Below are 24461 nucleotides of genomic sequence, written 5' to 3' on the forward strand. Positions count from 1 at the left end.
TAACATGAAACCTGTGGCTCTGTCTGCAGTATCAAACCTTTCTCCTGCTTGGAAGTGTTGGATGATTCTGAAAGATGAACGCGTTTTTTCAAGCAGCTGGCGGGCTGCTTTTACTGCAGGGCTTCTGTGTGAAGAAGAGAGACTTCTTCATTGCTCTGTCCTCAACCCATCCCATTTTGGGGTTTTTGCTACGTGAGATGGGTGAGAGCACTTGATTCTACTGGACCTGCTCTGACCTTCCCCATCAGTGACACAGTGTTAGCATGTGTCACTTCACAAGAACTTACACTGGTGGTGTGTGTGGCATGCCAGGAGCAGAGCTGCCCATTTCCTGACAAGGATCCAGTGGTAGAGCAAGTCCTGTACTTGATGGGTAGTATTCCCTACACTTTCTAAAATTCAATGCTTTGATGGCAGAAATTGGTGAATGAGTGCATTCCAAGCATAGGCTGGCCTCCCTTCTGCAGTGTGCATACTAGCAGCTCCTTCTGCAGGACTGTCCTGACCTTGTTTATTTTGGACTTAGGCACCATAAAATAGCTTGTTAATTGCTGCTCATTTAGAATTATAATTAGGTGTTACCAGATGAGTTCTGTAATACACAATTAAAATGTTATAAAAAATTTTGTGGCTTTTAATACTTCATTTATTGGTTAAAATTTAATTCAGAGTACACTGATTGCAAGCTCTCTGTGTATGTGCATAATTATTAAAACCCACAAGGGTAAAACCAAAGCAGGTTTGAGTGATGCAGAATCCATGCACTGCCTGGAGGTCAAGGAACCAGGGGTATGAGCTCTGGCATTGGATGACTTTGTCCTGCTTTTCTGTAGCCTGAATAAACATAGGACTGGCATGAACGTGGTGTTGTGTGCTCTTGCTTATTGGGCAAAACCACCCCTCTGCTCACACCTGGCGCAGGTCCACTTTAATGGGCTGGGCACGCATCTAGAAGTGATGGACACACAGCTGCAGACTTGGAGCACACAAACTTTCAGAGGGAATGTCATCAGAGCCACTTTGATGTATTAGTCTGCAGGTAACAAAAAGCTTGGACATCTGGTGGCATTGCATATCCAAAAGTAAATGCTTAAAACTTGGACCATGTTCCCCATAAGTCGCTAAGAGCTTCAGAGCCATTTTTTGTTGGCAGCTGAGGAGTTGCTGTGCTGCTGTTAATTTAATATGTTTGGATTTGATGAACAAGGTGCTGCATTTTATGTTGTTAGCCCCATGCCAGCATCAGCCATGTGGAGGAAAGAAGGGGCTGTTCCTCTTCTTGGAGCTGTACTTAACCTGGTCCTCCTTAAGCTTTCCTTTGTTTTTCATCAAGTGATGTAATGTCTTTCCCCTTTAGGATCTGTTCTGTTTTTCTGCTGGAAGCTTTTTTCCCTTCATGATTTTATATTCTGGCAACTAACAAAATTAAAATAGCTTTCCTCCTAAGTACGCTGAAACGTACATTGAATGTGATTTCAATGGCGCCAAGTATGCATTTCAGCACTCTAACGCACGAATGGATTGAAAAAACAGCTAGCAGTAATTTTCTTTCCTTAGGTTTTACTGAATAATATCCCAAGAAGCTGCACATTATGTATTACCTCTTTATGTGTTACTCAAGGTCATGTAAAGGTGGAGGCCTGGAAGGAAAGAGTGAACGATTTCAATAGCAAAGCTCAAAGTTGCTGCAGATGGCATATTGGATGTCTTATTTTTCAAAGGTCTTTCCATCTGCTATTGGCAGAAGTCTCCATTAGAAAAGGGCAGTTTTGTGTGAGGTACATAATTTGTTTTTTAGGTTGATCTTTTATTAGAATTCGGGTTTGTCTTGACTCAGACCATTAGCACAGGACCATTCTCCTGGTAAAGAGATTGCATAGAAGTTATAAGATCTGAGTTACATAGGAAATGCTCTCAAAGTTGGAGGAAGAGTAGCTTTTAAAGACCAAATTATAAAAAATCAAAAGGAAGCTACTGTCTTGTGGAAATAGAAGTCCTGTAGTGGTGAAATTTGTTTGTTTGCCTTTTTTCCTTTGAATGCTTTACTTAAGGTTGAATTGCAGAACTTACATTTTTTAGAGCCGTAGGATGTGATGGAGGACCAAGAGGTGAAGAACATCCCGTATCTCTCTATCTGTGCTATGTGAGTGCTGTGCTGAATGTGAGAACTGATCTCTCCTCCTGCCTCTCCAGTGCAGAAATAACAAAGGCACTGGAAGTAGCTACATAACTGCCATGCACTGAATACCCTCGGTTAGCAAAGCATGCCTTTTCTAGTAGTCAGAAAATGGTTGGTTATAAAAAGCAAAGTCATACATAATCTGTGATAAATTTAGTGTGGATTTTATGGTGGATGAGGAGGGTCCGTGGGAGGTTCAGGATCACACAAGATGCAAGGAGCAGCAAGTGCTGTGTAGGGGTGGTGATGTATCCAACTCACCTGAGAGGTAATAATGTTTACTTTGGCTTTATGTTTTGGATTTCTTTCAGGGTTGGCAAAGGCGATTATTATAGCTTCATTAAGATGTGCAGAGTATTGTTAGCCTTCCCAGCTTTTCTCATCTTTCTAATCCGAAGCAGATGAGGTTGTGCATCCTTGATAGGGTGTCAGGCAGCACGGATCCACAGCCATGTGGAGCCTTCCTATCTGCTGCCTCTTAAGTGCTTAGCACTTAGTGTAGTCCCCACATAAGAATTTACTTGCAGAATGTGAGTGTGGAAGCAGATTTTGGCCTGTTTGAAAAGTCCTGGCATTTGCTTTGTGGTGTGAAAGATGGAAGATGGCTGGTCCGTCCAGAAAGTGTTGGATTTGCTGCAGCCTTGATGCAGCTGTTATCTCAGTCCCTCTGGACAGGAAACAAGTAGGAAACTACTGCTTTGATCTAACAAACAAAGAAGACTTGTAAAATATATTAATTGATTTTCTTCCATCAAATGGTTTTGAACACACAGCCTTAGATCTGAGACAAAATCTGATGTGTATATGTTTTATGTGTCTTATTGTACAGAATGTGATGCAAAAAACCTGAATTTAATTTTTAGCCTGAAGTGCTACTGAAGGAGAGAAGTAGTTTGGAATAAAAAATTAGGAATAGAAATCTTTATATTAAGAGTTAAGATTGACTTGCTACCATTAATTTAGGATTTGACAATTTGCAGACCTTTGGTTTCTTCATCTTCAATAAGCATTATATTACACCTAGGGCTTTTTTAAATTTACATTTCTTTAATATGGCTTGGGTGCTGTGTTGTATATGCCACCTCAGAGGTGGTTTTCTTTTGGTGAAGCAAAGCTAGGGGATCTTAGTAGAAGGAAAAAATAAAAAGGAGTAATCATAAATTTAGCATCTTATTACAATAAGCTTGATTGCATCTTGGTTTCTTTAGAGGTTACAGAAACAGTTTTCATTTTCATACAGAGGGCAATTGCATGAAAGTTGTGCTTTCATAGTTCCTGCTTATTAGTTGCGGAGGGAATTTCTGGGTGCTGTCTTCAAAATGCCAAAATGCCTCCAGAGCCAGCGAACTGCAGGATGCTGGGGGCGTTCTGCATGGAGAGAATTCAGTTTAATAAATGTAGTAAGTCCGTTTACCCTACTGGGCTCTGTTAACTACCTGCATATAAACTGAGCATACATAATGTTTGGGCAAAGGTTATAGAAGCAGTTTGAAGGAAAGGCTAGCTCCAGAGCACACTGAAACAGCAGCTATTCTTATTTTAGCCCTCAGTAACACACACAATAATGGGGTTCAAGCAGTATCTGTGGCTGAGACAGTAATAACAACTATGATATAATTAACTTCAAAGCCCTTTAGGAGAGAATAATTCCAAAATCTAGCATTGAAAATGTTCATAGTTTCACAAGATGAGAATTACAGGAAGTTTAATTGGATACATAAACCCTCCAGCAGGGCGTAAGTTGTCTCCTAAATGATAGCATTAGGAAGAAGGCAGCCCCATGGCAGCCTGCTCTGTCTTCTCCTGCACAGGTTAGTGTTGGCTGACAGGGGCTGGCTGGGATGGACAGGGATCCCATCTGATGGAGCCGTGCTGCTCCTCAGCTGGTGGTGCCCGTGTCTAGAAAGGATGGCAGCCAAGATGTATTTGAGAACTTGGCACTTTGTGTGTGCTTGGTGGACCTGTGGAAAAGGATTATTGTCTCTGTAAGCAGGATCAAAGCAGTAAGTCCTTTTTTACTCAATTGCCACGTGTGACAGTGGCTGCGAGACAGTGGGTGGGGGGTTTGTCACCAGCATGTGTGTTCTTTCCAGAGCCTGGCTTAAAATAGCTGCAGGCACAAGTAGTTGCTCAGGATTATTTAATCACTCATGTCTTTGTCAAGCTGCCTGGTGCATCATCAAGGTTGAAGGTGTTTGTGGGCTCCTCACATACGTCTTTGTGAGTGGCCATGACTGTGGTGGATGTGGGGCATGAATACATCAAGCTCAGAGGGGACAAGAAGATTAAAGTGTTGAGAATGATGGTAAACTTCAGAAAGGGTAGCTTACAAGAAAGTGAACAAGTTACTCAAAGCATCCTTAATATTATGATGGGAAAAAGTAAAAGTAGAAAAGAAAAAGGGAGGGTGCAAGGAGGGAGTGAATCAGTTCCCTTATGTGGTTTGAAATCAATAGAGGAACATAAGAAAGCAAGCTGGGAAAAGCAGTTAAATTAGCAAGCAGTTAGCTGGGAGTAATTCACTCTAGGTAGGTGGCAGGCTTGAGAAGCTGTTTGAGATGAAAATTTGGAAACCCAACTCCCATTTATCAGTAGTAGAGTATATAAAGTATAATGAGTATAAAAGGAAAATTGAAAGATTCAAGGTGGGCTTTGAAGAACTGCTGACTATACATAGAAGATAAATAATTTAGGCAAATCAGTGCCATTGTCTTGTGTGAAAATTTGTCTTGGTGGATGATGGGAGGTTAAGGAAGGCAGTTAAGGAAGAGGAATGAAATTATTACTTTGCATCAGTTTTTAACCACTGAAAATGTTGTAGAAGACTTGGTACTAGTATTGTGCCCAGTATTTCTAAATATAAAAGCTAAGCAAATTCCAGAAATTGAGGTCTTGGCAAAAGCAGATTTAGAATAAGCTGTTAATCTGGAAGGCATTAAGTGAGCAGACACCAATAGTATGCTATGATACATAAAACATAACTGAACTTCCAGCAAAAGTAAGGGATTTTTTGTTAAAAAGAAAAACTTCCCCCTGCCCCCCCGAAGAAAGTTCTTTATGTACCTTGTACTCTGGTTGAAGCAAAAATTACTGAGAAAATAACACAATATCTGAAGATCACATTCTCACAGGGTCTGACTTTGATGGATTCTGCAAAGGAAAATTTCTAGAAGTTGCTCAAAATCTCCAAGCCAGAGAAAAGGCTTGCTCAGATTCTGGGAGGTCTCTGAAAAATTTTGATGCTGAGGCCTCTAAGGAAGCTGAGTAGATACGTGGATAGAGTAAAAGCATTCTTACAAAGAGGAAACTGATTTAATTTTGAACTAGAATTGATTCAGGATTTAGTTTGGCTTCAAGCCATTAGACACCGTGCAAATCCTTGAAGGGATGGAAGGACAGATTATCTCTCATCTGGTCAATCATTTGCATTCTTGCTGTTTTGATTAAAATTAGATCTGGTGCTCAGTGGATGTTAGGTCTGCTCTGCCTTGCATGTTCTTCTGTCAGTCTGAGAGATGCAGAAGCAGCGTGTTTGGCACTGCTGGAGCCAGATGCAGGAGTAACAGGACCACAGCTGTACAGTCAATGGCACTCAGCTGTGGTGTGTTGTAAGCAGCAAGCCCAGAAGGACTGCGTTTCTCAGCTCTCCCTCTCTTTAGTTTAGAACCACCTGTCTGCACCCTGAATGTGCAGAACTTAATGCCCTGGAGTTGGGTTTAGAGGAGAGGACTTAGTACCTTGTGATTTTAGTCCTTCCACTGTTTTCTGTTGTGCTGAATTCAGTCAAGCCTGTTCTGGCACAGTCATTTGTATTAGGAATATACTGTCACGTGTACAGTAATTTGTAGTAAAAGCACGGAAATTCTTGCTTTGTGGAAATGTCTGACTCATGAGCACATTTCTTCACATTAGTGGAGTTTGCTGATAGTTAAGGAATAGGTGAATTTACTTCTATTATTTTTTGTGGGACTTTCTACTGCCTTGGATCTGTAATTCATGCATCTGGGTGCACTGCTGGGCCTATTCTGTAAATGTAGGAGACCTCTTTTGGAAGGCCAATATGCAATAGTTTACTTCTTTTAAGGAGACTTTATGGCAGGCATTAGGAGCCTTTATGCTTGGGTAGGGTGATCTACAGCAATCTGTGCTTAGTGCTCACTGTGAGTGATAGCTGGGCTTGTGAGGCTCAAGGCTGATCTATATTTTAAGTGGATGTTTTAACTTATCTCCATAGTTATTTAACGGGGCCCTTCATAATCCTTGTTCCAGTGGAAAAATTCCTCTTTCTTATCTAGTATTGTCTGCAGGCAATGACACCTTCAGAAATTAATGTCTTCAGAACCAATGTAGCCAATAAAGCTGACAGGAATATTCAAGCTGTGCTTGTATTCTGCTTAAAAGTGGCTCTGCTCCTCTGCTTGGGTGAAGTTGGGATTACATGTTCAGGATCACAGTGACCTGTAGCTGGGCCAGCTTGTGCTTAATGCTTCTCAGTTTTTCATGCTTTATCAAAATAAGGGGAATCTTTTTAAAGTACTTTTGAGTTGTTCTTGCTGTTACATATATTGCTCCATACCAATCTGCCTGTGTTAGTTTGTTGGTTTGTTTTGGTGTTTTTTCCCAGATTATGGGATGTTTTGGGTTTTCTTTTTGTTTTTTTCCTACCCCATTTTTATTTTCTTTCCAAACAGATGATGAAACATTTTCCTTCTGGGAAAAATACTTCTGGGGAGAGGTGTGTTTCCCTTTTTTCTTTTGACTGTTTACTGAGAATATTCAACATAAGCTTTCTTTTGCTTTGTCTCATTCTCACAGTTACGTGCCCATGGCTAATTATACTCCTCCACTCCTTTCTTGCTGTTTTGTATCCTTCACGTACTTACAGATAGCTATCAAATCCTTAGCCAGTCTGTCTAGTGTATGTGACTTGACAGAGATTTTTATCCTTCCTGGTTCTTTGAATTGCTTTGCTCATCCTTTCTCTCCAGATGGTTTGAGAGTCTTGTAACTGAGAGCACCACACTGATGCTCTGGGCCTGCTCACACCTGGGTCCTGGAGTTGGTACCTTTGCTTGTCTGGCAGTCTCTTTAGCTTTTGGCCTTTTTACTGTATTGCAAGTTCATAGGAAGTTCCTCCCTAAATCTATTCTAGTGTTGCCATCGTTGCCATCTTCATATATCTCCCCACTGAATCTCTCTAATACATTCCCTGCATGTGGGAGTTCGGAGTGAAATGAGACTCATTTTGTCTTTTTTGGCCATATTGCTGTACTCCCCAAGTCTCTTTATATTATATTTCTCACAGAAAAGCACAAAGAAATCTATGCTAAAGGAATACTAATGTAGCGAAGTGAAACATTCAAAAGTCATTAGCTTGTGTGTAACTGTGCTTCCACAACTTTTAATGTGTGCAGTATGATGATCTTGAGTTATATGGTGTGTCGTGGTTTTCCTGTTCCTCCTCCCGAGCACAGATGAGGCATTATGTACAGAGCGAAGCAGCTGAGCCGTAGCCAGTTATTGTTCTCACTTTTAACAGAATAAAGAGCTGCCTTAATGCTCTGTGTGGCACATGATCGCCATCGCTGGTGTGGCACCCCAGAGTTGATCAGGTGGTATTGTGTTGATTGGCTCCCTCTGGAGCACTGGTTTCCCTTCAGGTACTTGTGTAAAATATAAAGTAGCGGGTAGGGGTCCAGGAGGCAAATTTAATTGTGTTGCACATGCAGTAGTGCTGGGAGAAGCTGATGTAGTTTCAGCCCTGTCTTTACCATCGTCTGGGTGGTGCCTGTTGGTATTTTCTGACCTGTATCCTTGGGCTTACCTCAAGAATGCTCAGGAAGTTTCTACCTTGAAAAACAAACACAATTGTTTCAGGTTCCTTTTTGAAAAGACACTCTTACATCTCCAGGTCAGATAAGGACATTGCTTATGCACTGGGCTCACCTTCCTACCCAGTAAGTTTCTCCAGAGTCTCTTTATTGTGTTTCACAGCAAAGGCAGTGTCAATACTCACACACGCAACGAAACCTGGCAGTTCTGTGGATGTACAGGGGTTCCTGGAGGGAACTTTTTGTGCTGACTTCTTAGATTGTTTGGGTTGCAAAGTAGCTTAACCTAAAAAGTGATTTTAGTGCAGTATTTTTGTCCCTGGTTTGGAATGGGCAGGCTTGCTTTGGGGATGCTTTTCTTCACTGTGCCAGTCTTGGCTGGTGACTCACGTGACACTTGTTTCGGTTCAGTTTATCTTACAGAAGAGTTCATAGAGGACATAAGCTATTCAGTGCTGGTTTGAAATTCCTCTTGACTCTTCAAAGTTGACTGCTTTTTCTAATCTCTTTGCTGTCTCCTGTGAGACGTACTCATTGCCAGAATTTCTTAGTACCATATGAGCTGTTGGTATTCTTGGCTCTGTTTTAAATGAGTCCAGCTTTTTCTGCCTGCCTGAAAGAATCAAACCATGTAGGTTTCAAAAAACGTCCTCAAGACCGCCTCTTTTCCATCCACCTGCCCCACAGCAAAAACTGATATATTTAAATGAAGAATGCTAGTTTTTTCTTGTGCTTTCCCGCTTTCTAGTTTTCTGCCAAACTACCTCACGGTAGCTCTGACACTGAGTTTGGAGCAGAGGCAGGAGTTTAGCTTGCTAAACTCAAAGCTGTTTTTACAAAGCCATCTGGAGTGCTTAGCCTCAGCCTAATTTTGGGTTATGTAGTCTAGAGTTTATAATATTGCCAGGACCAGATGCAGAAGGAGAAATGAGAATGTACGTGTGTTTTTGAAAAACCTTCTTGTACAGTGTCTGGGCTCCCAAATGCAGTATTAGTTGTGAGATGCTGGTCAAAGCAGAGAGATTAAGTGAGGCCTTCAAATGATGGGACTACGGTCGTCTGATGCGCAGTAGATCAGTCCAGATGGAAGAGAGGGCAGCCTGAAGAGGCATGAGGTTGCTGGGGAAAAGACACATAAAGACTTGTAGGAGCATTATTTGGTCAGTTGCTGTTGTAGTTGATTTTGCCAAAGCAATACTGACTTCGTATTTGTTCAGCTTGTTACCAAAATCTACCAAAATCATCTGGTTTTTAGCTACTTTTCATCCAAGCTGCCTTCTGCCCCAGGAAAGGAATCATTTAGCATTGGTTCAAGATTGCTGTTCAACACTGTCAGAGTAACACTGGCCCTTGTAAGGGTTAACTGAGCTTCAGCTGTCACCCTTGCTTTGAGTATTGGGTTTTCTTGTTGTGAGAGAGCATCATCCCTTCTGAAAAATGGGAAAGCTGAACCACTGGGAGAAGCTTTTTAATATTTTCACTTTCAAAAGAGAATGACAGCTACTGAGATTTATAAAATTTTAAAACATTCCAATTTAAAGCTCTTTAATTATTGAAGACAGACAACTTTTCCATAGGCAGAGCAGCCATGGAAAGAGGAAGTGGCAAATTTTGATCCTGTTAAAGGCCAAAGGTGGTCTATTAACTTTGGACAGATAGACAGCAGTCTGGCATAAGAAAATCTGGCTTTTCTACCAGATGGTAAATTATGTAGAGCACTAAACAGTTGAAAAAGATCAAGTCTATGAAGCATCTGGTAGGGTATCTGACAGTTCATCAGTTTTGCATGGTGCATGCTGGTATGTATCTCATGGGCTGGAGAGGAAAGTTATAAATCTGTTGAAACTGGAGAGAAGCTTGATCACATTTGCTGAGAGAAGAGAGAAATCAAGAGACAGACCTATTCTTTAACGGAGGGTTTTGTGTTCCTGAGAGTTACTTCTGAATGAGGGCTGTGGAGGTGCCATTGACACAACTCTGAGCAATCTGCGCTCGAGATGCACCGTTAGATGAGGCACTTTTGTTGTTAATGGAAGTGAATGAAAGAGGAAAGGCTCTCTGAAAGCTATTCATCCCCAGTGTGGTCTGACAAATACTAAGATGTTTCCGCACTACCTGTAAAACTCGTTCACTGTCCTTATCTTAGAGAGTTCGACACATCATTAGTTTTGACACAGTAATTTCAAACCTTGGTGTTCCCAACCTCTCCCCAGGAAGTGTAGCCTCTTAGGATTCTGGTTGCTGTTGAGCCAGATGTAATGCTGCTTAAAGTGCTTCAGTGGGTTCCCTTCTCCAGGCAGCACAAATTAGCCCTGTACATGCAGTATTTAGAAACATAATCATCCCTCTTGATCCAGGCATTTCTTCCCATTCCTGTGTGGGCCATATCTGGGGAGCTGGCTAACGCTGGGCCAACTGCTTGGGGACTGAACAGAGTTTCTCGTTGGAATAGCACTTATGCAGCTATAGAGATACAACTACCTGTCTCTGTCTTTGCTATGTAAGACGTGTTAATGGTGCTTTTAGTAATCCTTTGGTGAGAGATGAGTGAGGATAGGGAAGTTGGAGGGCAGCAAAGATAACTGAGTGTGTGGCTGGTACAAAGAGCCTCTTCTGCAGTATTCGCAGTCTTGCTGCTGAACTTAGTTAGATTTATGCCTTCTCATTGAGACAATAAAAACAGGATGAGATGATCAGTATTCTCTCTGCATCTAGGTTAGAACTAGGTTATTTTGTAAAATATTTTCAGATGTCTTGGCTGCAGAAGATGTTGCATAAATAAAGATTTCTCTGTGTTGTGCAATATTATAACGTGAAAAGATTTACTGTGCAAATACAGTAACAGAATGGAGAAGAATCATGGTCTCCTGTTTGTTAGTACTATGCAATGTAAATATTTGCCAAGGTAGATTCTCTTGAGATTTCTTGTGGATTTCCCTAGGCACGATCATTGCTGGCATTCTTTGAGCACCGTGTTTTTGTCAGAAGTAGACGTGTTTGTGACTTGTGATACTTCCATCAAAAGCTCAGTGGTTTCCAAAAAAACAATACACTTCCAAACCTAGCAAAATTCAAAAATATCTTTGTTAGAGCTGTCTTGAAGGTGTTTTTGAAATGTCTGCTAGCATAAGAGTGGTGCGTTGGGCCACACACAGTGTGCGCAGCTGCAGATACTTTGCTTCAAGGATACTCACGAGGTCCACTCAGGCTGGCATATGCCAGCATGAGATCTTTTCACTAATGATACTGTGTTGGTAAATTTGGTAACTTTTGCAGCTTTGTGGAGAATTACACCAACCTTTAAATAACTCTTGAGCTTGCATTGAGATGCCTGGCATTGAAAGTGTGAGCCCCTGTGACTGCTGAGTGTGATCTCTGAGGGCATGGAGCTTGCTAGCTCCTTTAAAGTCTGTCTTAACAGGTAGACCTTAGACTTCGAGGTGAAAGTACAATGAGTATATTCTCGTTAAAAGATAGAAAAGGCAGATACACAGAAATTGTATTCTTTTAAATACCTGCCTTTTTCTGGTTGGTTTTCAAGGAATTTTCTGTATTTCAATATTCAAGCAGATGCCCAAGTTAAGGCAATTTGCAAGATAGTTTGCTTTATTTTGGAGAAAGAATATCCAGTCATAAATCCTTTTAGGTAGTCATCCTCTCCATTTTGAAGAGTTTCAAGCTGACATGTTTGCTTTGGGTAAAGCTTCTCTTTATAGACACTTTCCTTAATAACATTCTGCTGTGACTCTGGTAGCCCTGTGAGCTGACAGCTGATCCAATTCAGCTTCTGTTTCTTCTGCTTGAACCCGTTGAGACTTGTCTGGTGTACACCAGCCCAGCTGGATGGTCCAGGCTATGCTTTACATGCAATTTGATCACAAACCTCCCTGCATATGCAGTCAAACATGTCTGTCTAGGGCACATGGGAAGAGAGTTACAAGAGCTTAAGACTGCTTCATGTATGTAATGTGCAGCTTTGGAACTATTTGTTGTGAACAACAGCAACTAAAGGATGCATTAATGGTCCATAAACCAGACTGTACATGAGGGTAAACTTGGAGATGGGTACATTTATGCCCCTGACCCTTGAAATCAGCTTATTGAATTTGGAGGCGTGTATGGTGCTCTACTGCTCATGCAAGGAAGATAGTTAAATTTCTCTTTAAAAGTATCTGTAATGATGTTTTGGCAATGCAGTTTGGTATACTAGCAGTTAATCTGTGTTTCATAATAATTTTCCTTTTTTTCCTCTTTTGGTTTGCAGGAGTAAGTCTGTGTCTGTAACACTGGATGTACTGACCACTTGCCTCAGACTGAAGAGGACTTGCTCTACTTTGGAATATGGTGCCTAACTTCTGCATCCCAGTACTCACTGTGCCAGCAGCCATCTTCTGCTGCTTGATGCTGCCTTTTGTAAGAGCGGACAGTAAGTGACATTTGGTTTTGGAAAGCCTGAATGCCTTGCAAATTTCTTTCCAGAAATATTAAACCTTCTTGGTTTGTATGGGAAACACTGAGGGCTAAGAGACAACTTCCCCCCTCCCCCCCAGTCTTTTATTTCCCAGTGTGCGCATTGCAGATAAACAGGGTATGTGTGAAGGGGCACGAGTAGAACTAAAAAGACTGACAAAATTTATTCAAGTGCTGGAAGAATTTCTGTAGTAGCTGCAAGATCAAAACCTGACAGTTTGATTTCTAACACGTACAGATGAGTAAAGAAAATTGGGGGCGGAGGAAGAAAGAAGTATTGGGGTCACAGTAATCCCTGTTACTTCTTCCTTGTTCTTTTGCCAGCTCTTGTAATTTGTGTAGCACTGAGACATCTCTCCTGAGTCAGCAGGCGGTTGCTGTTGGAGAAAGCTGTTGGGGAAGAGGGTGTGAGTTCTTACCTTCTGGTGTAGCTCTCTTACACCTATATTTCAGCAGAATTGGAGTACAGTGTTTCCTTGTGGTCATACTTTAAGCTGTTGTGTCCTTGCTGTTGTCCTGGTAGTCCCATAGAGCTGCTGTGAGTGGCTTTAATTAGCCCCATCCAGCCAAGGGAAATGTGCACAAAACGCTGTTGTGGACAGAAAGGAGCAGAGAAGCATGGCTGATGGTAGCCTACTAAAAACACCTTATAGTAGGAATGTCTTATGGAATGGGTTATGCAGACAGCAGGAACCCTCGTGGCTTTGGCTTTTTGCATAATCTTGGGGCGTGTATTTGTTAGGCAGTCCCCGAGTATTTGTGCAGCCTCTCTCCCTTTTTTTTTTTAAACCTGTACCCAGATTTTCGGTGTCCAAATGTCTGCACATTCATCATGGTCTCTGGCTGTTGTGAATACTCCTTGTCTCCGAAAGTACCGGGAGCTCCTGGGATGCTTGAGTTGAAACCCAGGTGACCATGATGCACCTCCTGAGCTGCCAGCGGTTATGTCTTTCTCACTGCAGCTTTAGTCACCAGGCTTATAACTTGATGTAATTTTGTGAAAGTTGAAGGAGATCTTGATTCATGTTGGTAGGAACCTGGCTGAATGTAGAAAACAGACTGGGGGGTCCTAAATGTCCTTAACTGAAAGGAAGGACTAAATTTAGAGAAGATGAAGTGAAGAGTGACGGAGGGATGTGAAGAAACATACAAATTCACTTCTTTTGTTGTCATTAGGGATGACTTGCATAGGGAGCAGATGAATGTGGGTCTGTATGAGTCTGAGCTGTCCAGTTAAACTGGGGGCAGCAGCTGTCTCCTTCCTCAGCTTACTCTGCTGTCTGCTGGTGCTGTTGAAAAGTGCTTATTCAGATCACTTTACATCTGCACATTGTAGCCCATTTTGGAATCTGGCATAGAGAAATACTTGTTTAGTGTTCTGAGGTGTATAAAAATTCCCCGAAAGTTATTATCTTATTACTGGCTCCTTCAAAGGAGAGAAGCATCACTCACATCACAGCTGTGCAGGAGCTGGTGGAGCTTGAGGTGTCCTAGGACATTTCTTGGCCTGAGGATAACTTGTGGTAGAGGTGCTTTGCTAATTTTGTGGAATACTTCCACATGCTTAAATGTAACAAAATTGGCTGTTCCTGTGTGGTGTCTCAGGTGTGGAACACTTCTGTGTTGAGGAACAAGTTTATCTGTATGTATGCCTTTTTCTCTGGTGCAGACTGACTCTGAATTACTTTTTCTTAATCTGGAAGGCAGCTCTGGAGGGCACTGACCTTTTAACCACCACAGCCACCATGGATTAATCAAGGGTTTCCTAGGATGGAAAATGTTGCTCTGTGTATTTTAGCAATTTAGAGGTTTTCTCTCATGTGACCCACTGAATCTTGCCACCAACCCTCAGAGGCTAGGAGCTGTGTGAAAGGACCTGTCTGCTCTGTGCCTCTGCAGGGGTAAAATGTCACCCCCAAACCCTGCATTTGACATGACCTGCCATCAGTGATGCAGACAAGTGATGGTTTAGTGAATCTGGCATTGGAGAGTCTTGGTTCAGGACAGTAGTGGAGGGCAAGGGGAAGGTATGACAATGTATGGACACCTGAGCTTCCAGTAGAAGCTAGAGAGGGATGCTGTGAAAGGAGCACCCCATGTGCACACTCCTCAGTTTTTTTTTGGTCCCTGTACCATCCTGTTGGCTTCAGTGAAAGAGCATTTATTTACGCTGATAAGGGCTGTTCCCAAGAAATGACTCTGATTCTCTTTTCCCCATTGCAGTGCTGCTTGGAGTCAGTGGAGGGATGGGCAGGCTCTGTATCTCCAAAGCATTCCTGCATTTCCCCCACTAAAAGCAACTGGATAATGGGAGCAGGGTTGTCCCTGGAGTTTCTGGAGTCAGTCCCCAAATAGCTTTTTATAGGAGCAGGGAAGGATGGCTGGAGATGGGCTGTGCTGCATCCCTGGCAGCAGTGTGGCGCCTGGCTGGGTGCTCAGGGAGCACCTACGACTGGGTCTTCCCTGCCTTCCCCACCTGCTGTTGCTGTAACACATCTCAGTGTTGCTGCTGTAGCTTCCTGACAATTAAGGCAGCTGGCAGAAGGCTGGATGTTAATGCCTGAGATAAAGCAGGTTGAGTGTGTACTGCCTGGTGGAATTACCGCCGGGCTGTGCTGGTGCCTCCCCTGAAATTGAGTTCGCGGGAGCTGTGAAAAATGTCAGCAATGAGGAGTGGAAGGAGCATCTAAAGGTTAAACTGAGTGGCAGAGTGTCAAAAAAAGAGGGGCTCACTGGGTGCCTCTGTGGCAGCAGGAGGGGAGTGGTGGCTTCCTGGCCGCTCTGGTGCAGTGCTGGGAGGAGAAGGTGAGTGGTAAGGGGCACATGCGCATGAGCAGTGGATACAGAAGTGCTAATTTGGCAGAAAGCTCTTTCAAATCCTCCCCAGCTTTTACAGACTGCAATAAGAAATTATTAAATTTTCTCTGTGATCTGACTGTGTTTCTGTCAGGGTGACCCTAATTCCATTAGAGCAGCTCGGAGCTGATTCAGGATGGCTGTTTTACCCATTCTTTCTCAGCTTGCTTGTGTGGGTTTTTTTTATACACTCTGTACTTCCCTGTCTGTCAGCTTTTGATTGTACATGGGAAAAATGGCTTTGCAGATTTCAGTTAATGTTCAGAGCAATTGTAAACTAAAAGATGCTTTTTTTCAGCTTTTGAAAATGCGTCATTTATTCTAATAAAATAAAAAAACTACCAAAAATCCCCTCTCAAAACAAAATGCAGAGAAAATGGGGAAAAATCAATAATGTCATGAGAAATCATCAGCACTGTCTTTTGTTGTTGTCTTGGTTTTTTAAAAATTAGGCTTTGTTTTTGAAGTTCTGGGCACAGGTTCCATTAGCCAAAGGAAGAGACTGGGTGACCCATCCTAGGTCTTTTCTAACCACAGTGTATTTTGGTTTGTCTTGCACAGAATTTCAAAGGGCTTAAGGAATAAAACCACTTCAAAAGTGACCTTGTAGAAGGAAAGAACTAAGGCAGAATAAGGCCAACTACCTGTGAATTGATACCTGGTAAACAAATCATTTGCACCTTTTGATTTCTAAAGGTAGAGCAAACTTGGCTTTTATTTGAGGGGGTAGATGAAACGTGCCTCAATGAGCTGGTGTGGTCAAGGCAGGGCTCTGGCTCCCACCACCTCTGGCCAGAAAGGACCCCGAGTCTGAAGTGTCTCAAGGCTGCTCTGCCCCTGAAAGAAAGAGCTGCTTTATATCTGAAAGATGTGCATCTTGTACATGGGAGGTTTTTCTGTGTGGGTTTTTTTTGTTTTTAATCAAAGTTTCTTGGATGCTAATTGAATCAAGGAGACACATTAAAAAATAAAATAGAAAGGTACGATGCTCATGCTTGTGATGGTTGGGAAAAGAAAGAGTACTAAGATGGCTTTTCTAGATACAGTGATGTCTAAGAATAGTAAGATGGCCCTTTCTAGCTTCAGGTGAGTTCTGTTGTGCCAGGGATTTTGCACTGTACCTGAAGTGCTGTCTGGAGATTTTGGGTGGAAGAGCACTGGAGGGAACATCTGTTATGGTGCTTGGTTCTCCTTGTCCCCTAACTCTGTTGTATGCCCTTATTGTTTTGTGCTCCCAAGACCAGCTTGGCTTGTTTTGACTCTGATTCAGCTCTGCTGCCTTAGCTTCATAACCTGAATGATGCCTCAACAACAGCTCAACCCCAAAGAGAGCTGATCCAGGCCACCCTGAGGGACAGACTTGCTGTTGTGCAAACCTGGAAAATGGCCACTTTGCAGAGCTGGGCAGAGGGATCCCATCCCAAAAGCTGGACGTGAGGCTTCTCCACTGCTGCCTTGCATCAGTTTCTGTTTCCAGCTTTCCTGTTTGTATGCCTGTCCCTAAACACTGCATGTAGTGATTATGTGTAATTGATGAGATTGGATCCAGGTATTGCAGCACAAGTAAATATTAATTTTCTGCAATTCTACCTTCACTAGCTTGACATGCTCCATCAGAAAGAAGAACATGGAAAATACTGTTTAGGAAAACCCCTGTACCTGAGGCATTGAGGTGGCATCATTAAGGGACAGGTTGAAATATTAACCACAGTTATTGTGCAGTGTTTATTTTTGGTGTCCTTACTCATCATATATATAAATATATGTATTTAGGTAGAAATGGATTCTGCACTTCTCTGTAAAATACCTAAATGCTGCCTGCTTGTAGCTAAATGTTGCAGACATCAAGGTAGAAGGGATGCTGTGAGGACAAGCATCACATACAGAGTAGACAACAGATGATCTTCTGTATTTATAACCCTTTTAGCTCCAGCACTTGCAGAAGACATGAATTTCTTTGGGTTGCTACCCACAACAAATCACAGCATGATGATTTGTCTTTTTTATTTATTGTTAAAGCCAACAGCATTCATCAATCAACATCAGCTGCCAGGTCAAAGGTCTGCTTAGCCCCAAATCCCTCATCCTGTAGTGGTCAGTACAAAGAACTATGGAGGATGTAAAAGCAGCATAAATATGTAGTGATCTCTTCCTGTTGTCCTCACGGCGTCCTCCGTGAGTGGTGGCTCCTAAACCCAGAGAGGTGCTGTAGTAACTGCAGCCAAGCTTATTCTGGGTTTTGTTCTTAGACATCTCTGAGCATGTGGTCAGTGTGCAGGGACATCTGGGGGGCAGTGGTTTGCATGGAGACCACGGTGTAGGCTCTGACTGTTGCTTCGACTCCATGGCTCCTTGTTTAAGCCCCTCACTGCTGCTGTGCTGGGCTAAGCATCCCCACTTGGCGTTTGCACCATTCAGACTCAGCTGCACAGCCAGAGTTCCTCTCCTGCTTTCACAAGGGACTTCCTGTGTTTAAGTGTCCAGCAAAGTGACAAATGTTGAGGGGATGATATATTTCATACTTGTTCTTTGAGAGAGCGTGTGCTTATTTGCTTGGTGATACAGAAAACCGATAGAACTACCTGCTTACAATTTTATCTTCAGTGCAGATTCATAGATTTTTAAGGCCAGAACTCGGATCAGAGCAGTCTTTTACTCTGACCTGCGTAACACAGGCTGTATAATTTCAGTAGTAATTTCTGCTTCTACTTTTAACAGCTGTGGATGAGCTAGCACGTAGCTTTTGGGGGGGCTATCAAATCATGATTTGAAAACTAAATGGTAGAGAATTTATCTAGCTACTGTATGATCTGTAAAAATGGCAAGTAATCATTATTTCTTCAAATCTGTATTTATTGCAAACTACACTTATGCATTTTTAGGGTTTAGATACTGGATATTAGAACATCTGTCAGCGAGGCTGGAGACTCCTGCTATTTATTGCAATCTCCTGGGGAAGCAACTTGAAGTGGAGGAGTTAGAGAACCTGAAAGTTTGTACTTCCTGTTGTAGAAAAATGGGCTCATCTTTTTTATTCTGACCAGATATAATTTTTATGGTTCTTCACTAGTCCTCCAGACTTTTCAATATGTTTTTTAAAGTCAAGAGACCAGGACCAAGACAAGTGGCTGCATTTTCCAACAGTACAATGGCACTTTAGCCTTTTTACCCACAGCATTCAGCTGGGAACGTGGTCCTCCACGGTGACCTCTGAATTCCTTTCTGGACCTCTGATTCCCAGGATGCAGACTCGTATTTCATTAGTGTGACTTGGCTTTTTGCTTGTGAATATCTGTCTCTAAGTACATTAAAATGCATTTTGCTGGATCCCAGCTCATTTAGTCATCTGAGTAATTCTTTAAAGGTAATTTTCCCTTTCTGTTTGTAGCTGACTACCAATCTTGGTAAAGCTTACCCTTTACTTTCCAAATCTAATTGCAAGTGAGTTGTGTTCATTCACAGATGTTAAATCAGCTGTGGCTATTTGCAGAGGTTGCTATGTGTATTTTAATGAGATATTTAAAGTACCCTATAGTAGTGATGGTAACATTCTTTGCAGATGGAAAGGGGTGCCAGAAAACCGGTAAAATAATATGGTTTGTCGTGCTGCTCCTGGCTATTACTAGTACTGATGTCAGAAAGGGAAAACGTGCAAGATCTGCTGGAGCCTTCAGTGTTTTAGCTGAGCAGTTGTAAAAAGCAATGATGTGGTAATAGGAATGCTTTTTTTGTTTCTTTGATTATCTGTTCATTACACTGGTGCTTCAGAATGATACTGTAATATAAGATGATCAAGCTCATTTTTGTGAACAACCAAGAGTATGAAATTTGTTTGCTCAAAATGTTAGTCAATCTTTTTTGATGTTGAACATGCCTGGTTTAAAGAGGAGTGGGAAAAAAAGCATCTGTTCATGGGTGCTTTTTCTCTGGTAAGTTGTCTATCTTTATGTATCAGGAGCTGAAAAGCCGTGGTGTACTCTTAATTGAATGCTGTGTTTAATCCCTTGTGAGAATCAGTGCTTTGTCTGTGCCAGAGACAAATCTCATTTATTTTGTTGGTGTGAAAACACTGTAGGGTGCTTATTGAAACTTTAAGTCATAGAACTGTCTTTTGCCTTGCACACTTTACTGACATATGATCACTGAATTAAATCAAAGCACTTTTTATAGTGGATGATGGCTTTACGTTTGTATATGAATTGTAGCCTGCAATGCTAGAGCTTTGTATGTCTGTTAGTTTTGAATTTCTCTGATGCATCATAGCATTAAGCCTTCACAATAAGGGGCATTCACATGGTATTAAAAAGAAATAATTACAGAATATATTCCATTTCATGTAGTACAGGCTGGAATGACTTCACAGTCGTCCTGTGCTTTGCAGATGGTCCTTCACTGCATATATTACTCATTATTTGCTTCCCCCCCCCCCAGTAATTAATAATAGGATTTCCAGGAATGTATTTTGTAAGATTGGATTGAGACATACAGGTAGTACCTGGTCAAACCTTAAAATAAATGGAAGTGCCACCATTTTCCAACAGAGGTTCGTTGCACCAATGGTGACTGTTCTGAGTTGGTGCTTTGAATAAAGTCAGCATATCAGGAAGAGGTTTGGAGTTGGTTTGTCTTTGCTACATGAGGTTATTCTACTTGAGCTGATAGAGGATTCTCTGGAAGTAACTGGGGTCTCGTGGAAAGGACCATCATCAATCCACTGTTAGCACTCTTAAATACTGCAGATTTAAAAGGAATCACTCAGAATTCTTGCTTGCTTTTGCTGCTCTTCTTGCAAATTCTTTTAAATTTTTTAAAAACTCTGTCTACTTATGATAACTTTGTTGGCTCACCTGGAAGGTGACTGATACAAGCCCTTGGCAGTGAATTGTCACATGGGGAAACAGCAGTGACTGTTGAGCCTCTGCTCTTTGTTATAAGGGTGCAGAACACCTACGTGTTTTCTTCGTGTTTATTTTTAGCCAAATCCACTTCAACTGTCGTGTTAACTTCTGTTAAAGGTTGTTTTGAAGAGGGATTTTAAAGAGGCCAGGAAATACTCAGCAGCTTTACACATGTAGGGCTTTTGCCCCTGAAAAACTCCACTTGTAATGACCATTTTGAACCTCAGCATTAGTACAGCTGTGCCTGGCAGGTGGGGCTGTTCATTTTCACCCACTTGTCAAAAGCTGGGGACTTGTGTGAGTGGGAGACAGAGTGTGTTGCAAAGATCTCACTTTGGTGTTGTTCCTATCCTAAGATAGGGCATTTCCTTCGTTTTCACGCTCAAAACTGAAACTGTGTCTTTTGAGGTAGTTGCAAGAGTTACCATGCATTGATTGCAGATAGGATTTCAGTCCCTGCATTTGGGGAAAAACAACGTCTTGGAAGCAAGGCAGCTATAGTGTATTGTACTTACAGAGTGTTTAATTTGCAAGAGGGAAAATTCATTGAAAGAACTGAACAATGAGTAGTGAGATTCTTGTTATATGCTGAAAATGGTTAAAATACTGATACAATGATGACAACTATGTATTTTGTTTAGCATCAAACAGAAGCTTTCAGCTTTTCCAGGATGCAGGAAAAACCTCAGAGAAGCAAACTTATAAGAAAATACTTTCATATTCCTATTTAAAGGACAGGGATGCCTGGTCCTGACACAGTATTCTCACTCTTGGAATGCTGAGTACAGAGTTTAGTATGGCTCTTGGGAGGATGAGGAGGGTAGTCCAAGACCTGGAAAGACTCCCTTTACTCTTGTTTGATGTAATAGGTAATGGTCCTGGTTGTTGACTTGCCATTTATACTTGCTACAGCAAGTAGACTCCCAATATCCTTTTTTATGCTCCGTTACACACAGTTTATCAGGGGTTAACACAAAGTTCCTTAGTTATAACCTGTTCTTTTCAGCGTTTTAAGAGTTCATGGCTGAAATGTGCCCTGCTTGGTCTTGGGGCAACGTTCAAGTTGAGGGACCGTATTTTAAGAGTTGGACATTTGTTTTTGGTTCTTTCTGCAAAAGTTGTGTTTGAAGGCTCTTAAAAACAAAGAGAGTGGAAAAATACTTCTGTACCCTTAAAGCTGACTGTGGTGTTATATACAGATCTCTAGTCTAAAATGTCTGTGAAACCATTTGACCACCAAAGCGCATCTGTAGTAATGTCCAGAGAGAACAGAACCTGATTTGTGGAATGAGTGACCCGTAGAAAAACAGGCTGCTGAATAATATAAAGGGAATTTCATGCTGGATCACTATGTAAAGGATGCTGTGTGAGCTCGTGTGTAACTAAATTGCCTGTGTATTCATTCTGTGAAGGTAGCCAGAGCCGCTCTGATCTCGGCCTTCCCAAGACCCAGAGGTGCACAGCAGAGGTGTCCTCCAGGTCCTCCAGTGCCCAGCCTGGAATGTAGGCAGGGAGAATTAATTTGCACTGACACCATGAAGTTCCTCTTCTAGTGCATTTGTCTATTTCTTGAGGCAGCTGTGGAAATAGAGAGGTTTTTTTGTTGAAGTTGCTCTGTGGTTGTACTGCAGGCCACAGGGGCTTGGTCTTGTCTTTCTTGGCAATGCCTGTCGAACCTTTTTCTGCCTTAGTAAATGTATGGAACATTTAAGATATTTAACTGCCAAAGTTTTGGGGTTTTTTTTCTCAAATGCTAAAATACACCACTGTTCATATGTCTGTACAGTCGTGTGCCCTATTTTAAGAGCAGAGTATGATTTGGGGGTTTTTTTACATTTTAAGACAAAATCCCTGCATTGTTCAGTCAGCATCCATGCAGTGCTCAATGTCTTTTCCATTAGACATTCAGCCTTCTGTTGCAGATAAAGCTTTTTTTTCAGAGGCAAATTTAGCTCAAAAATTCCAGCATTGTCTGTAATCTGTAGTATGTTGTGTGAGAAGAGTTTCCTGTGTAGTTTTGTGTAATTTAGGAAACTCCAGTTAACATTTAAAGTTACATGCAGTATACCATGTGGTGTTTTCCAAGTTTATGTCAAATTGCAGAATTATTTTGTGTTACAGTAACTGCGGACTGTGTCAAACTCTAGGTCCATTTATCCCAAAATTATCCCAACATAAGCCTCCAGTAATGGCCAACAAATGCTAGATGTTTTAAGGAGGTACAAAAAAAGTTTGTCTCATACTCTTGCCTTTTCTCCCCACCCACATTAGTTCCCGTTTCCTATGTAAAATTAGAAGTTGTTCTCAGAAACTGGACTTGTATTACTGCTTCTGTAAAGCTTTATTAATTGCAACAACTCTAAATATTGTTTTATCCACATGGGCAAAGGAATAATACCCAGTGTAGTTTTGTCAAGGTCAGATCAATCTAATTTCCTTTAATGACAGGCTAACAGGCTTTGTGAATGGAGAAGCAGTAGATGTCATTTATCTTTAGTAAAGCTTTCAGTGCTCCCTCATGAGACTTTTTCCTGTGAAACATCTGCTCATAGGGTGGGTATTTGGCAGTTTGGTAGCATTCAGCATTTGCAGTAATGATCTCTCTCATAGAATAGAGAATATGCTTATTAAATTTGCAGGCAACAACAAGCTGGGAAGAGAGGCAAGCATGTTGGAGGACACCATTAGAATTCAAAATTATGTCTACAAATTGGCGAAACTATCTGAGAGGATGTATGTCAATGAGGAAAAATGTGGATAGATGTTTGAAAATAGGAGTAATCAGCTACATAAATACAGAATGAGAGACAACTGCCTAGACAGCTGGTATACAGAAAAGGTCTTGCAGTGGTAATGGATCATAAACCATACAGGAGTTGACAAAACAGTGCTGTTTTGAGGGGGACAGACATTACAGTGAGAGGCAGAAATGAGGAGTACCATCCTGAAGACACATTTGGTAGTCTTTCTACTCTGCTCACATGGGTAATGCCTGTGGTGAAACATCTCAACCTGAGCATCCCAGTGCCAGAATGGAAGGATTAACTGGGGAGGAAGCCAGTCCTTCCCATCCACTGCTAGGAGAATAAGTAATGTGTTTGAACTGCAGCTGGGAAGTTTAGGTCAGGCACTAAGCAATGCTCACAGACATGCAGGATTGTTGGGCATGGAATTGAATTTCTAGAGGAACTTCTGGAATTTCATACACAAACAGAAAGTGTTCCCTCAGATGTGTTCTGAATAGACTGTGTGATTTTTTAAAATGAATGTTTCTTTGTCTTCATTTATGAACCAGGAAAGGTACAGTCTCGTAGCCTGTCATCCCTAGGTCACCTGATACTCTTACATTTTTATCCTGTCCTTTTTTCATCCTCCACTCAAGGGACAGTCACTGTCTTTCCTCTGATTACGTATCTCTGTGTGAAAGTGTTTTCCAGGTCCTTAGTTCTCTTCAGTGCCCTTCTCTGACTTTGTAGTTCTGCTCTAAAGGAGCTGGTGGGCGAATACAGGGGAGAATATGACAATTGCAAACATCCACTAGTTTCCTCATGAACCCTTGTAGGTTTGCTATCTTTTTGCCCACATCTGTGCATGACTAAAGGTCAGGTGCCTGTTACAATGTGTGGTTCATCTTCTGAAGCCATACAGTTAACTCAGCTCTGCAAACTGTAGCAGGTAATTCTGTGTTTGATTTTTTTCTTTCAGTACATGTTGTGTATTTATCTGTAGATAGTTGGTGTCTGAGCTTTGCTGGTTGCAGGGGCTTTGCTCACCAAGGCAGGGCTCTGGTGTGTGTCTGGTGGTTGCTGCTGTGGTGTGCAAGAACCCATCTCTCTGACAGCACCAAACTTCTGTGCTGTCCTGCAGACTGTCAGATATTCCTAAGGAAGACAGTATGGTTGTGCCAGCCCATATAACACAGCACACAGAGCAGCAGAGCAGGTTGGAGGCTCTGTGTGGACCACTCCAGGCCAACAACGCTGCTTTGCTGTCCAGAGCAGCACTGACCAGCAGCTCCTTGGGGGGGGGGGGGGGTGGGCATTGAAACAGCTTCTGGCAGCTCAAAATGCTTTGGGAAACAATTGCAAAGGGTGCTGTAGGTCTTGCAAGACCTTCTCACTAAGATATGTCTAAATGCTTATTTATGTGCATGAATGGGAAAATGTATTAAAAATGTGTATTTGTATAGAATGCTTTTCATGTTAATGGTAGTGGAAGGGAAAATGT

The 24461-nt window shown here is 41.9% G+C and overlaps 1 protein-coding gene across 22 annotated transcripts in view; it reads left to right on the forward strand.

Annotated features, from left to right (window-relative positions):
* PTPRF (protein tyrosine phosphatase receptor type F) overlaps nucleotides 1-24461 on the forward strand; it is a 380951-nt gene that overhangs the window by 118326 nt on the left and 238164 nt on the right. For all 22 annotated transcript variants that reach the window (XM_048313478.1, XM_048313477.1, XM_048313492.1 and 19 more), the window contains exon 3: nucleotides 12275-12436. In XM_048313478.1, the coding sequence (XP_048169435.1) occupies nucleotides 12352-12436 (85 nt within the window). In that variant the 5' untranslated portion in view covers nucleotides 12275-12351. The remainder of the gene's footprint in view (nucleotides 1-12274; nucleotides 12437-24461) is intronic.

This window comes from Corvus hawaiiensis, chromosome 9 (genome assembly GCF_020740725.1).
Source record: "Corvus hawaiiensis isolate bCorHaw1 chromosome 9, bCorHaw1.pri.cur, whole genome shotgun sequence".
Taxonomy (NCBI): domain Eukaryota; kingdom Metazoa; phylum Chordata; class Aves; order Passeriformes; family Corvidae; genus Corvus; species Corvus hawaiiensis.